Below are 14,912 nucleotides of genomic sequence, written 5' to 3'. Positions count from 1 at the left end.
TTCTGCCCGTCTATTCAATGGGAAATTCATGTTAACTTTTCTTTACAGAGATACTTACTTCCGCTCGTATAAACGGATAAAAAGAGTTTTACAGTGAGAAACTCACTTCAGCTCGTTTATACAATGGGAGACTCTCTTTCGCTTTTAAATTCAGAATGAGAGACATGCTTCTGGTCCTATATGCAGAGAGAGAGATATATATTTACTTTAGCCCATCTATTCATCCATCCATTATTTTATTTACATAAAGAGACTTACTTCACTCCGTCTATACAGAAAGAAAGAGAGAGAGACTCATTTATGCTCGTATATACAGACAAAAAGAGCTCTACTTTCCTTAGATCTACTCTCGGAAATTAGACAATTTCGAAAAAAACTTTCTATATTTACTAAACTTTCACAATATATGAAGATCTGCAAAAGCTCTTTCTATCTAGAAGGCCTTCAACCTCTGCAAGTTACCATCTATAAACCTCTTCCGTTAGACCTACTCTTGGAAAGTAGTAAATTTCGAAAAAAAAATCTTTATATATTTACTTAACCTTCAAAATATAGGAAGGTCTGCAAAAGCTATTTTTTATCTAGAAGGCCTTCAAAAATTCCTCTCTTCTAAATTCATCCCTTTATAAACCTCTTTCTAATGTGATACTGCCGTTGGTGGTTATTTACTTTTGCTGGATGGTGATTTTAGGTAACAAAATCTGTATTTTTTGATTTGAGTGTAAATATGTAAGTGCCAAATAAAACCTTAAAAAATAAAAGTCGGTGATTGGGTGAGAGAAAATAAATAAATGAAAACAAAAGTAGAGATAGAGAGTTTTGATTTGTACAATTGAATTTGTTGTTGTATTTACCTTCTAAAAAGGTTGAAATCAAAGTTTAGGGGGTTTTGTATTTTTTTGAATAATTTTTTTTTCAAGGAAATTGGAAAAGAAAATTAGATTTTAATAGAATTATTTGTTATTGTATTGTTTTTGTTGTTAATAATCGAAGATTTCACCAAAACAAGAGAGTAAAACAAAATCAGTTTGTGGAAATTAAAGTTTAGTGTTTAATTCCAATTGGGGAACTCAAAAACCAAAAAAGAGAGTGAGAGAGAGAGAATCAGAAATATAGTTCAAGGGGGGAGTTTTCACATTTTTTTTTATCATTTAAATATGGAGGGACTGGAGGATATTTTTGAGTACTGTTACTGTTGTTTAAATCTTTTTGTTTTGTTTTTGTTGTTGTAAATAATATTTTTTTTTCATAAAAATGTTATTTTCCATTAATGTTGACATTTTGAACTGGGTGTGTTGAGAGAGAGAGATAAGATTTGCATTTGGTCTGTATGCAAACATAACGCGTGACAGAGAGTGGGCGGAGTAGGGTGTAAACCCTACCCTTGGGTGTAGTATTGTCGTTTTTTTCAAATTGTGATCTGTTTCCTTACTAGACACTTGCTTATTTTTTGTTTATGTTTCTTATTGTCTTTTTTCATTTTCACACAAACACACACATGTACATAAAGTTTATTTTAATTTTTTAAATAATTAAAAATATATTTTATTTGTTTATATATCACTTAATAAGGAAATAGTTTTTTTTTTCAAAAAACCTCAATTGTTGTTTTTGTTTTATATAAAACTCATAAAAAGCCTTAAAACTGTATAGTTTAGATCAAAAAACGTTACATACCTGACCACCTTCACCTTCAACGCTAACCAAATCACGCCATTCTTCAATTGTTTGCGCCAAATCGATGGTACACAGTGGAACCTTTACTTCGCCAATTTGGTCATGTTTGGAGAATCGATCGAAATCGAATATGGCAAATACTAAAGTCTTGTTCATGGCATCGGCATAGGGTAAACTCTTTAAAAGAACACACACACACACACGTACAAAGATTAATGTTTTCCACTACAGAAGACTGGATTAGGAGTACCAAGCGTTGCATTCCAACTTACCTTAAATGTAAACGTTTCATTGAAGACAGGACTAAGAGTTTTACGATGCACCTTAGTTTCGAACTTCTTCTTTTTGTCGGGCAACAGATAGACCTTGACGTAGGGATCTGATGTACCGCCCATATCCAAGGCTGGCAATTCTTCGGCTTGTATAACAGTTACTGCCAAACTGTTGGCATTGAAGTCGTATTCGAGCTGTTTTCAAGGAAATTTAAAAATAATATGGAAAAAAGACACAGGCACACAAATTAAGGATCAATTGTTTAGATTGTCCATTTGAGGTTGTGCGGGATCCAAGGAGGTTAGCATTTTTTTCCAAAAAAGAATTGAAATAAAAGGGGAAGATTTTAGATAAGTAACATTGAAGTTATAGATTTTGTAGTGATTTATGTTTTGCGAACAACTAAGTGCATAGATGGTGAGTATGAATCAATTTTGTTTATATCGAAGGCCGAATATTTGAAATGTATTGTCAAACCTGTTTTTGAGGCCAAATTAAGGCAGATGAGTATGGAAAAAGACATAAATACGAAATACCCCTTCAAAAACTTTAACCGATACCTAGTTGCAAATTAGTACAACTTGAAATTTATTTGCTTACTGGCCGTACCTTATTGATCCTTCAATACTTATGTTTTAATATGTAGCACTTTTCTTTTTAGAATCTTCTTCAACGCATCACCATCTATCCATGCACACTAACAATGTTGAAATATTGAAAAAAATTGGATTTATTCGTTCGCCAAATACCAAATGTCAAAGCATGTTAGGACCTTTATTTGGTTGCAAATACTGCGACTTAAAGTATTTTACAACTTTTTGTTAGATTTCACAAAAGCCGATGCAGCGCCTCTCCCAAAATCACTAACTCCATTTGAAATTTTAAAATAATTATCTGAGTGATTACGTGGGAGTTCTATACTAAATCAGGATTGTTTTTCACAATCCATATTGAGTTTGAAGATTATCTAGCGGATTTCGGAATTTCAAATTTTAATATTCTCTGTATTTATAATATTTGCCTTAAGAAAGAGAATTTACTAATCTCGTCATATCATATATAAGAATTCCTGTTATTCGTCGGAGGCCACATAAAATATATATGTTAAATTTAAATTATTCATAAATAGTTTGGTATTTTGTATAGCTCCCATAATACAACCTCCAGATTTCTGGTATTTCGAAGGGTTTTCCCCAATTTAATTTGATATTTCACAATTTTAGTGGATATACAGGGTTGCCCATATTCGACGGACCCATTTTTTTGATGACTCTTTGGGCCCATTCCAATCGACTAGGCTTGTCCGCAGGCAACATTCTTTGCGTCAATTGAATTTTGTACGGGAACAAATGCAAATCAATGCGAATAATCCGTTGTAAAGTCGACCGAGCCATGCCCAACTGCTGAGAACGGCGTTTTTGGGATGTTCTTGGGGACCTCTCAACACTGGCTCGTACGGCAGCGATATTCTCGGCCGATCGCCTTGGTCGACTTTTATATGGCCTCTTCGGATTAGAAAGAGCCTTACCAGTCGAAAATTTTTCGTATAAACGCCTAATGGTGTTCTTAGAACTTCTCACATTTTTTAATGTTTTAAAAGTACGATGAGTTTTCACAATTGACTTCTTTTGTTGAATGTAAATTTCAGAGCGCTCGCTTGGCGTTTATTGGTTCATGGTAAAAATCTGCTTGGACTGACGCTTCAAACTCGGTATGTCATTAAGCGATAAGACATTTCTGTCAAAAGTTATGGCGTTGCCAGATGGGTCCGTCGAATATGGGCAACCCTGTAAACCCTTCTGGCAGAAAATTGTTAATTTCCTCTAATTAATTGCCTCTATTTGGCATTTAAATAGAGTGAGCACCTCTGGCAGAAATTTGTTAATATATGTCCTCTATTTGACATTTAAATAGAGTGAGCACCTCTATATTCGGTTACTTACAGGTTTCAGGCCAAATTTTGTGCATAAGTGTTACAAATTGTAGACCTCAGTAACACTTTCCTATTGAGTGGAAACCCAATTAATATAGGAAGCTAAATTTTGCACAGATCAGTCTTTTGTCTGCAAGCAGCTACGATATGGTATAGCCCCCATATAACGTTACCTCCCGATATTCGAATTTTGATGATTATAACCAAATGTTTCTATAGAATTTTCTGAAAATCAAACAAAAGGAGTCCCTTCGTAGTACTTTATACCCTGAAAGAGAACCTATCTAGGTCCATGATATCGTATAGCGCCCATACAACTGTACCCCCCGATATTCGCTATTTGGATGATTTTTGTGACATTTTTTCCCGAATTGTGTCAAATTTTGAATTTAAAGCTCGTAATGGGTACTACAGCTTATGACAAAAAATTGCCTATGCAGATCTCCGCTTCGTATAGCTCCCATATAACGACAACTACTCATATTCGGTATTTCGATGATTTTAGGAACATTGTTCACCGGAATTGTTTAAAATTTCTTATTTGAAGGTCGTAATGGTTATTACAACCTATGGCGGAAAATTGTATATGCAGGTTTTCCTTTGGGCGATATTTTTTGATGGAAGTTTTTGGACATTTTTCAAGTTTCTTCAAAATGTGGAGGATATTAAACGTTCGGCCGATCTTAACTACATCTCACTGGTTTTTTTATCGGGTCGGGTCAAATTGCATTTGTAATAATGGTAGAGAAAAAACAGGTTTGATTGTATGTATTTATGTTTGGTTTAGGTATGTTTGTATGTAGATGTCTGTTGTTATGAGTAACGAAATAGTGAGTTGGAGAAGAAAGTTTTCTCCAAATGTGGTATAGGTCCCAATATTTATTTATAACCAATTATATTATTTTTTATATTTCACATTTCAAATTCAGTTTAATTAATAATTCTATAAGTTCTTTTGAAGATCCTATCAAGTATTTGTAGTTTATTTTATAACAAAATATTTATTTTTCTATTTTTTTCAGATCCTGGGACTATAGCTGTTTGAATCGAGAAAAACAAGCCAACTAATTTTGTCGTAAGTATTATAAAATTACATACTTGTTGTATTAATATGTCATATACTGTATTTTTAATCAATATGAAGAATATAATATGACAATCATAGGTTTAACAAAAGCTCCAAATTCCTTTTAAGATTGGATTTCTTTCTATTTTTAAGAGCCGGCAAGTTTTACTCCAGAGCCCCCAAGTTTTACTCCCTACCTGAATTTGAGTGGGGTTACTCCTTTATTTTTCCTAATTTTTCACTTGGATAAGAGTATGAGAGGACAATATGCTTGAAATCGAGCAGATACTAAACTTGCCGACTGCTCCTTCAGTTTAGTCTGTACTATGGAATTGCTTTTGCTTTTTTTGTTGAAAAAGTGTCTGTCGCTTGCAATACAATCAATACAATATTATTTTTCTCTTCTTGACTCTTGTACAGGACTTCCCCAGTCAACAAGTGATTACTAATCCACACACTCGAATTACGCATAATTCAGATAAACAATAATGAATTTTTCCACTTTTATTGTTGAAAAACAACAACAATTATTGGATTAAATTGACTATTTTCTAATAAAAAAAATAATAAGGGCATCACAAAAATAAACGCCAACACAGTTCTCTTTCTTTCCAATCGATTTCACCCTTAGAGTAAACCCTTACTTTACATCAAACCATTTTACTTCCACTTCTAGTTTTCAAATAGGATATTTGCTAGCGCCCCCACATAAGACATAATGGGGGAGTATAAAAACTCGCAATCTTTGAGTTCTCCCACTAGCGAGTATTTTTCACTCGCACATAATCCAAAGTTATATTTGTGTTGGAAATTGGATATTTAATATGGAACTACGTTCTTTGTTGAAAAATATTATCAGAAAACACATTTATTTCGTATGGAAAATGTCTTCAAAATTGTTTCTTCAACTCAGATCAGCTGTATTGAACCGAGTTCTGGGATTTAAAGCGTTGTTTCTGTGTTATTTCTGCTGTTTGTTTCTCTGTAGTTGTTTTTATTCGGCTCATCGTAAAACACACTCACACACACAGCAATATATTCATTCTCTTGTATTTTCCTTTTGGTATTTGTCCACCATTTCAACTTACCTTGAAATTCAGTCGTCCCAACTTCTGTTCGCTCTGTTTGTCCTCCTCGTCGCCTTCTTCAGCATTTTCGGTGAGTTCCTCCATATCAGGCTGAACCTAGGGCATACCAGAACCCAATAACTATTTAGATTAAATAGCGCATTTGATACTTACTTTTTCTTTGTACGCCGATCCTAACAACTGTACCGATTTCATATCAACACCCTTCTTACCCTTACCGTCTTTGGTTCGTCGCTTTTTCAAGAAACGCCGCACACAAAAGAATATGATGCCGAATACGACAAGGAATACCAGGATGATGATGGCCACCACACCCCAGGTGGGTATGCCGGTTTTTTCAGCAATGACTTCTGTGACTTTTTCGCCAACATCTTCGACTTTTTTGAGTACCGATTTTGTTGTGGTTTCTTCTGTTGTGTTTGAAAGTTCAAAATGAAAATTTTGAAAATGGAGTTAAGTTGTTTTAGATGATATGATTTGTGGTGGATTACCTTCGGGTTCGGCTGTTGAGGTTGCGGGTGCTAAAGTCGTCACTTCTGGCAATTTATTAACTCTTTGCTCTTCGGCCTGTTGAGCTATGGATTCGGGTTCCTCTGCTTTGTGACTGGCCGATTCGAAGGGCTCTGAGGGTGGTATTTCAGAACCAGATCCATCGACTGTTTCTGCGTTTGGTGGCATTTTGGCTTACTGGAAAATAGAAATAAAGCCATTTTGATTAGTAAAATTTTTGTCTGAAATGTAAATGAAGTAAAAATGAAAAGTCTTATCCCTTGAGAAGTTTCGTGTATTTCGAAAATTGCCAACCAACCAACCATTAACTTCCAACTTGTTGTTACAACTCGAGGGTCAACTCAGCCGAATATTAAATATTTAATTTCAATTGGCATTTGTTTGCCTTTTGTTTCACTTCCATCCATTATTGCAGTATCACGGTGTCCTTATCTTCATGTCTTTGGTAGTTTAGATAATTTTTTGAACATCCTCAAAATGTTTTGTGTGTCACGTACGGCACATAAGTAAGACCAAATAAAGTGAGTTGTATTCAAATGAAACCCAAAACGATCAAATTCACAAGGAAATCGTGACTGGATTTTCTCTAAACATCTTTTAATTTTGCAAGTCATTTTATTTGTGTCTAACGATGTGTGTATGTACATTACCAAATTGATGTAGTCACCTATGTGTAGGAAGACCATTATAAGTATGTATATTTAATTATATTATTTATTTTAAATGTGAAGTGATTTGTTTCCAATTTAACTGGTGCGACGGGGACACCAGTTCATTGGAGTTCTGGAGAGCAGTTTTCTATATTTTTCTGCAATTAATTTTATACGATACGGTACACTGAGAGAAAAGCTATATCGGTCTGTATTTTACGGAATCCTGGAACACAAAACTCATGAAGATTCCCACAGAATTCGTACGTTGCTGGATCATAAGATTTTCCTGTCTAGTTCACTGACCTCTAACTATGGTGACTGTAATTTAGATCGTTTGGAAATACATATTTTGTTATTGGATAGACAGACATGACTTGTTTATTATACCCTCCCATACAAAGTACGGAGGGTATTAAGTTCATCATTTCGTTTGTAACTCATCGTAATAATAATTTTAGGCGTAAAAAAGTATATATATTCTTGATCAGCCTAAAATTCTAAGACCTGTCCGTCCGTCCGTCTGCCCATCTACTGTAATCATGATATAGTCAAGACGAATAAAGATAGGAAGCTAAAGTTTTGCACAGATCAGTCTTTTGTGTGCAGGCAGGTCAAGTCCGAAGACAAACTTCGGTATTTAGTTAATAGATTTTAGCCACATTTTTAAATGGAATTGTCTGAAATTTTACACAAGGAGTTCTCTGTGAGTACTTTACGCCCTGGAAGAGAATTGTCTATATAGGTCTACGTTTTAGTATAGCACCCATATAATGCTAACCCCAGAAATATTCGGTATTTCCGGGATTTTCGCAACATTATTCAACGGAATTGCGTCGAATTTCGTATTTGAAGTTCGTAATGGGTACTACAACCTATGACAAAAAAATGCGTATGCAGGCACACGTCTTCGTAAAGCCTCTATATAACTGTACTCGGAACTACAGTCTATGCCAGACAATTATCTATTCGGGTTCAGGCCTTCCCATAGGCCCATATGTTCGTTAGCACCTTCTTATATTCGGTATATTGACGATTTTAGCTCAATATTCACCAAAATTGTTTCGTGTTTGAAGTTCCTAATAGGTACTACAGCCAGTGACAGAAACTTGTGTAGGCAGGTCCAGGTCTTCGCGTAGCCCGATATAACGATACCTCCCTATATTCGGTAGTTTGATGATTTTAGCTACATTATTCACCGAATTTTGTTTTATTTTCATATTTGAATATTGTAATGGCTTATGACAAAAGTTGCCTATGCAGGTTCACGTTTTCGTACAGACCCCAATATAACGGTCATATTCGGTATTTTTAATATTTTAAAAGAATTTTTAACGGATTTTTTTTTTTAAATTTCTAAATTCGTTCCAAATGGTGGGGGTATTCAAAGTTTGGCCCGATATTCATGAAGGCGAAGGCTGATTGAAACGATACCTCCAGATTTTCGGTATTTTGAAAATTTTTATTTTAATTAAAACATTTCATTAATTAATTTTACTTTGATAAACATAGTGGTGCAGGGTATACAAATTTCGGTCCGGCTAAAATAAAAGCTTTTTTTTAATTTAATTTCCGAAATGAAATTCTTAGCCAAATCAGTTGGAAAATGGAGTCAAGACCTTCGAAATAGATAAAATCAGGAGGTTCCTTTATAAAGGTGCTACACCGAATCATTTTCCTATATTAATAGTTTTCTGCGAAGAGATTTTCCACCCCTTTAGAAACCAAGAATTTTAGATCGAGCTCGGAGATGGTCAATATAGGTCTACTCCTTGTGGTCCACTTCCTCACGACAAAGGTCAACATTTCAATAGAAAATAGAACGAGAAAAGATCATCAGATTTTGTTCAAATTTTGCAATTCCTAATTTTTGTATTAGTTCTAGGTTAGGTGGGAAAATATACAATATTACTCCATCAAGTACCTCCCCCACAAAGTGTAAACATTTTATAAAATGTAGAAGCAGAGTCTGTTCTCTTAAAATTTCGAATATCTCAATGTTTCTACCAACACGAGATCTGACGTGAATATGGAACATATCGGTTCATTTCTTCTGGTACCTCACCCACAACGGGCCAAAATTTTGAATAATCATGAAGTTCATAAAACGCGAAATAAGCATCCGAATCCTTTCAAACTTGGTAGATCCAAATATTTATATCAGCCAAAGATCTGCCGTGAATATGGAATATATCGGCCCACTCCTTCTGGTATCTCCACAAAAGGTGATCCGATTCTCCTCAAATTTCGCACATCTTAATATTTCTACCTACACAAGATCTGGTGCGAAGATTGATCATATAGATTTATTCCTTCTGGTGTCTCCCACACAACGGATTAATATTTTGAATAACCATGAAGTTCATGAAACGAGAAATAACCATCCGATTCCTTTCAAACTCGGCACCTCCAAATACTTATATAAGCACAAGATCTGCCGTGAAGATGGAATACATCGGTTCACTCCTTCTGGTACCTCCTCCACAAGAGGTCGACATTTAGAATAATAATGACACATATAAAAGTGAAATTCATTAAATTTTTTTTAAATTTCACACATTTCAATATTTCTCTTTCTCTGCTGTGAAGGAGGGATATATCGGCCTCCACCACGTGGTACCTCCACCAAAGATATGCCAACATTTTGAAAACAAAACGCTCATAAAATTCGAAAAAAGACATCAGCGTCACATATGCCAATATTTCCACTAACACAAAGACCTGATATGAAGATGCTAGATATCGGCTCACTACTTCTGGTACCTCCTCCACAGAGGGTCACAATTTTCAATACTTATGTCTCTCACAACTTGCGAAACAAGTCAACTCATACAGATATCTATATGGTGTGGATATTGAATATATCGGAACCTCCCACAAGTCTAGCAAGTCAACGCACATTAGCTGAGGGTATACAACTGTCGGAAAACCCGACTGATACTTTTTTCCTTGTTTTGTATAAATTTTAAAATCATTTTGCATTAAACTTTAAAGCCACTACTTTCCCTTTAGCGTTTCAAATATTCTGCGAAAAAGTAACATCTTTGCATTCCATTAAAAATTACAAGAAGAGAAAAGCAGGGACTACTTGTGGAAAATTGTCACATTTCCGTATCCAATTACTTTCAATATTGAGATGCTCTCACTTTTGTGCCATTAACATAAGGAAAGTGCTTTGTTGGCGTTTATCTGAATCATGCTGGGTGCTGGTGGCTTTATCTTATCGTTTACTGTCGTTTTGTGGGTTTCTCCAGCTCTAATGTCGTCGCAGTTCATCAGCATGTAAAATGAAACGCTTACTCGGTGTTTTTTGTTGTTGTTTTACTCTACCTCCTGGTGTGTCTGACGCCTAGTTGGCATTTCATTTTATTGAAGTTTTTCTCGTTTTTCTGTTTTTTGTTATTGTCGCAGAATGCATTTATCCATATGACCAGCAAGCCAACCTTCTATCCATCCAACAAACAATCACCATCTAGCCTTTGAGCGATACTTTAATCGAAGCACACCACATGCCGGGCACAAAACAAAAAGAGGAATAAAAAAGGACTCTTGTCAATATGACAAACAGAATTCAAACACAGCGAGATATGAGATGACATTCTAAAAATACATTTATGCGTTGTTTTTTAAGTTTGAAATTGATTTAGCAATCAACGTTTCTAGGAAAAACGGAAATTCAATGATAATGATTGCAATTTCAGGGGAAAAGAACGGGCGACAGAGATTGGGAGGTTAGAATCTAATAGATTTTAAAAGTGTGTTATTTATTCATTTCCAGATTAATTCATAAAATATGAAATAAAATACGAAATGAAATTGCAAAGTGTAAATTATGTTTATGGAATATCCGGAGAGGGAGAGAGAGTGAGTGATGTTTCGCAACACGTTCTTTTTTAATTGATTTATTCACATCCGCATTTGTATGGGTATCACGTAGCGTATGAGTGCTCTACTAATTCTGTATCACTTATACGCCGCAATGAAGTAATCAAATATTCTCATGCCACTACTAAACCGTTTGCCATCTAACCATCTTCAGAGAGCGTGTGTGTGTGTGTGTACAGACCCTAAAACACAGATACACAGCGAAGGCACACACAAACACTCGCACACACACAAGCATTAGCAAAACAAATGAAGGTTATCCAATGTAATTTTCTTTTGTATAAATTATGGCATGAATTTGCATAAATATAAAGATTAAATATTTAAAAACACATTTTATTCAGAGTGGGGCTTTGGATTCAAGGTTAAATATAATTTTTAATGAGATAGGCCTGTTTATACTCTGCGCCGCCAAGTGATTAAAAAAGTTATTCAAATCTGTAATTTGTTCCAGGAATTTTGTAACACATCTAATTTGAATTATGGATTTGTAAATTTGGGAGACAAGACATTTGAAAAGTTCATAAAAACCCTTAAATGTTCTTTAAAATATACAGTATATATAATGGACTAGTATATACAAAGGATCCGTATATAATTTATCATTATTCTATCCATAGGAGATCAATAGAAGATCTTATTTTATTATCTGAAGATCTGAAAAATATCTCTCATTCATAAACCTTTGTGAAGTTCTAATAGAAGGAGAGTGGGAATGTTCAAAGAGTAAAAGCTTTACAAGCAGTTTACTCTCTATTTGTTTGTATTACGTGCGATCTCTCGCAATTATTCCAGTTTAAATATATTAACATTTTACTCTAAGAGTGAAATCGAGAGGAAAACTACTCTTGCTCTAATTCTACTCTACTTCTACTCGGATCTGAGTGACAATTACGGAGTTCACAGTGAGACCTAAAGAAAGTATTTTCTTTTTTTTTCTTAGATGACGTATAGAAGGTATCCCAATCATAAAACTTCAATAGAAAAAGAGTTATTTTGAATTACCTTTTATTGAACTTGAAATCCTTGTATATGAGAAAAAATTAAATTGCTTGATGAGGCCCGTTTTTACCTCCCTCGCTGAGTCAACAAGCTAAATTATCTTATCTGGGGATCGGAATTTTCAAGAGTAATAGTTCAGAAGCCTCTTCACCCTCAAGGTGTCACTGTTTAGTGCGGTTTATGATCCAGCGGCGTCATTACCTTACTCTTTGCAAAATAGCTAGAAAGTTGTAGTCGGTGTTCCGGCAGGTATATACCTTGCATTATTATTTTTATAGCCTCCACCATACTTAGTATGGAGGCTATATTAAGTTCGTCATTCTGTTTGTAACTCATCGAAAAAATAATTTTAGATCTTACAAAAATATATATATACAGAGTGATTTAAATTATTCCAGTGACAGCTCATTATATTGTTTACAAGCGTACAAATGCATCTTGGTGAGAATTTTACAGAAAAAAAAGTTATTCGTGATGGAATTCAAGCGTGATAGTATGAATTCTTTATATTTGGCTGGAAAACCACAAGTGGCTATCATTAGAGCACTCCAGCATTTAAATGTGAACAAATCTTTTGTGTCTCCCACCATCGCTCGTTATCGTGATACTGGAAGCGTAGCAGCATCAGCAGAAATGGTTCGAAAAGTAAAGAAGCGAGTTAATCGAATCCCGCGTCGCAGTGGCCGAAAATGGCTCGTGAGCTGAAAATATCGCAATATTCCATTCTGAAAATATTGAAAAATGAGCTCGGAGTAAAGCCATTAAAATTCCAAAAAAGTGCAGAAACTTACACCGCAACGGAAAGAAAATAGACTCAAAAGAGCTAAGGAGAGAGAGAGAGTTGTTTCGCTTGGCCGAAAGTGGTGAACTGCCGAATTTGGTGTTCTCCGATGAGAAATCATTCGTTGTCCAGCAGTTTGTAAACAAACAAAATGATCGTGTTTACTTGCCAAAGAGGTCAGCTGAAAATGTGCGCCTTCAGCTGGCTACCAGAACCCAAGCGCCGGCCATGGTGATTGTGTGGGCCGCCATAACAGCTGATGGTCGCTCTCCGCTCGTATTAATCGACCGTGGTATCAGAATAAATGCCGAATATTATCGCGAAAATATTCTGGAGGGTGTATCAAAAACTTGGGCACGCAAACATTTTGGCCGCAGACCTTGAACATTCCAACAGACCTCAGAGCCATCGCACTCAGCACGTGCCACTTTAGAATGGTTACAAAATGAGGTTGCTCGCTTCATTTCCAGCGCACAATGGCCAACAAAATCTCCGAATATTGTGTCCGGAGTGTTTTGGAAAGCAAGGTTGGCACCAAAAAAATACCAAAGTCTTGATCACATCAACCAAGCGCTTCCCAGGGAATGGGACAGAATACCGCAACATTCGGGCAGCGCAGAGCCACATTCGGGCAGCGTGTGACGGTTTCATTGGCCGTTTGAAGGCCATAATTCGTGCCAAAGATGGCCAATTCGAAAAAATCTAAACTTATTTTAAAATTTAATGCTATTTCCGACATTTTTTGCTTTTATTCAATAAATAAAATGTAATACAATTCATTTAAAATTTAAGTCTACTATGAAATTCTTATTAATTTTTGCTGTAATCATTGAGAAAAAAGCCTCATGAAAATAGTATAGTATGCTTCTTGAGGCTACATCTTTTTATTATGAAATGAACATATGATTTTTTATTGGATAATTTGCTTTCATTAATCAAATTAGACATCCCATTTGAAAGATTTTTATACAAAACATAGAAGCGGGTTTTCTTTAAATAAGAGACCTATAAAATATCTCTTTGAGAAGACTTGTAAAAAGACTTCTATCCATAGAAGACCTATATCAATTCTCATTCCCTTCGAAGACTTTTATTGGGTCTAATGTTCATAGAAGACCTACAGAAGATCCTCCGCTCACAGAAGGCATGTAAAAGAAATGGAAAATTTATATATCTCCGGCTTTATTCAGACGATCTATAAATTTTCAATCTACAAACGATTTTAGAAAGCCTTCGATCCATAAAAATCTGTATCCATTGAACCTTGTAGAAATTTTTTTATTCATTGAAGACCTATGGAAAATGTGAGCAATATATGGTTCTCAATTCGCAGAAGACCTTTACAAGGCCTTCAATCCACAAAATACCATTTAAAGGTCTTCTGTCCATGTAAGACTTGTAGAGGGTCTTCTATCCTTAGAATACCTATCCCTAGACTCTTATCCAAAGAAGACCTCATTATATTTCTTAAATTAACAAAGAAGAAGTTTTTAAGCGATATAAAACATAAAGAATATCTTCCATCGTTAGAAGACTTATGGAAGAAGGTCTGCTGAAGTGCTTAATTCATAACAAATCGGCAAGAGGTCTTCTATTCATAAAAGATATGTAAGATGTTTGCTATCCACAAAGCTTTTAAAGGTTGTTTATCCATAAAATTAATGCAAAAGGTATTTTATTCAAAGAATATTACAATGTCAAACGTAACAATGTCTTCTATCTATAACATCCTATGAAAGGAGTTCTTTACATAAAGGACCCATAAATGGCCTTCTATTTAAAGTAGACCTATGTAAGGTATATTATCCATAGAAAACTTTCATGAGGTCTTTAGTTTATTCATCGATGACCTGTCTTAAGTGTTGCGTCCATAAGAGATCTGCAGAGGGTATTATATTAATGGAAAATCTGTACATCTTTAATCCAAAGAAGACTTGTATAGGATCTTCTAACCATTTCCTTCTTTTATACTGGGTACACCTGAAGACTATAAATTATCCATAGACAATTTTTGAAGATATTTTAAAAAGATCTAAGGCCATCTAAT

General features: G+C 34.9%; 1 protein-coding gene across 13 annotated transcripts in view; it reads right to left on the bottom strand.

Annotated features, from left to right (window-relative positions):
• Positions 1-14,912, bottom strand: part of LOC101899869 (synaptotagmin 1) — an 89,037-nt gene that overhangs the window by 41,056 nt on the left and 33,069 nt on the right. For 11 of the 13 annotated variants that reach the window (XM_011294871.3, XM_011294872.3, XM_059121237.1 and 8 more), the window contains exons 2-6: positions 6,529-6,724; positions 6,191-6,447; positions 6,038-6,133; positions 1,950-2,144; positions 1,678-1,854 (exon numbers count right to left, since the gene is read on the bottom strand). In XM_011294871.3, coding sequence (XP_011293173.1) covers positions 1,678-1,854; positions 1,950-2,144; positions 6,038-6,133; positions 6,191-6,447; positions 6,529-6,715 — 912 coding nt within the window. In that variant the 5' untranslated portion in view covers positions 6,716-6,724. The remainder of the gene's footprint in view (positions 1-1,677; positions 1,855-1,949; positions 2,145-6,037; positions 6,134-6,190; positions 6,448-6,528; positions 6,725-14,912) is intronic. The other 2 variants (XM_059121238.1, XM_059121240.1) reach the window with 1 other exon arrangement.

Source organism: Musca domestica, unplaced genomic scaffold, assembly GCF_030504385.1.
Source record: "Musca domestica strain aabys unplaced genomic scaffold, Musca_domestica.polishedcontigs.V.1.1 19, whole genome shotgun sequence".
NCBI lineage: Eukaryota > Metazoa > Arthropoda > Insecta > Diptera > Muscidae > Musca > Musca domestica.
The sequence above is the reverse complement of the archived record's forward strand: the minus strand, read 5'-3'. Positions and strand labels throughout refer to the sequence as shown.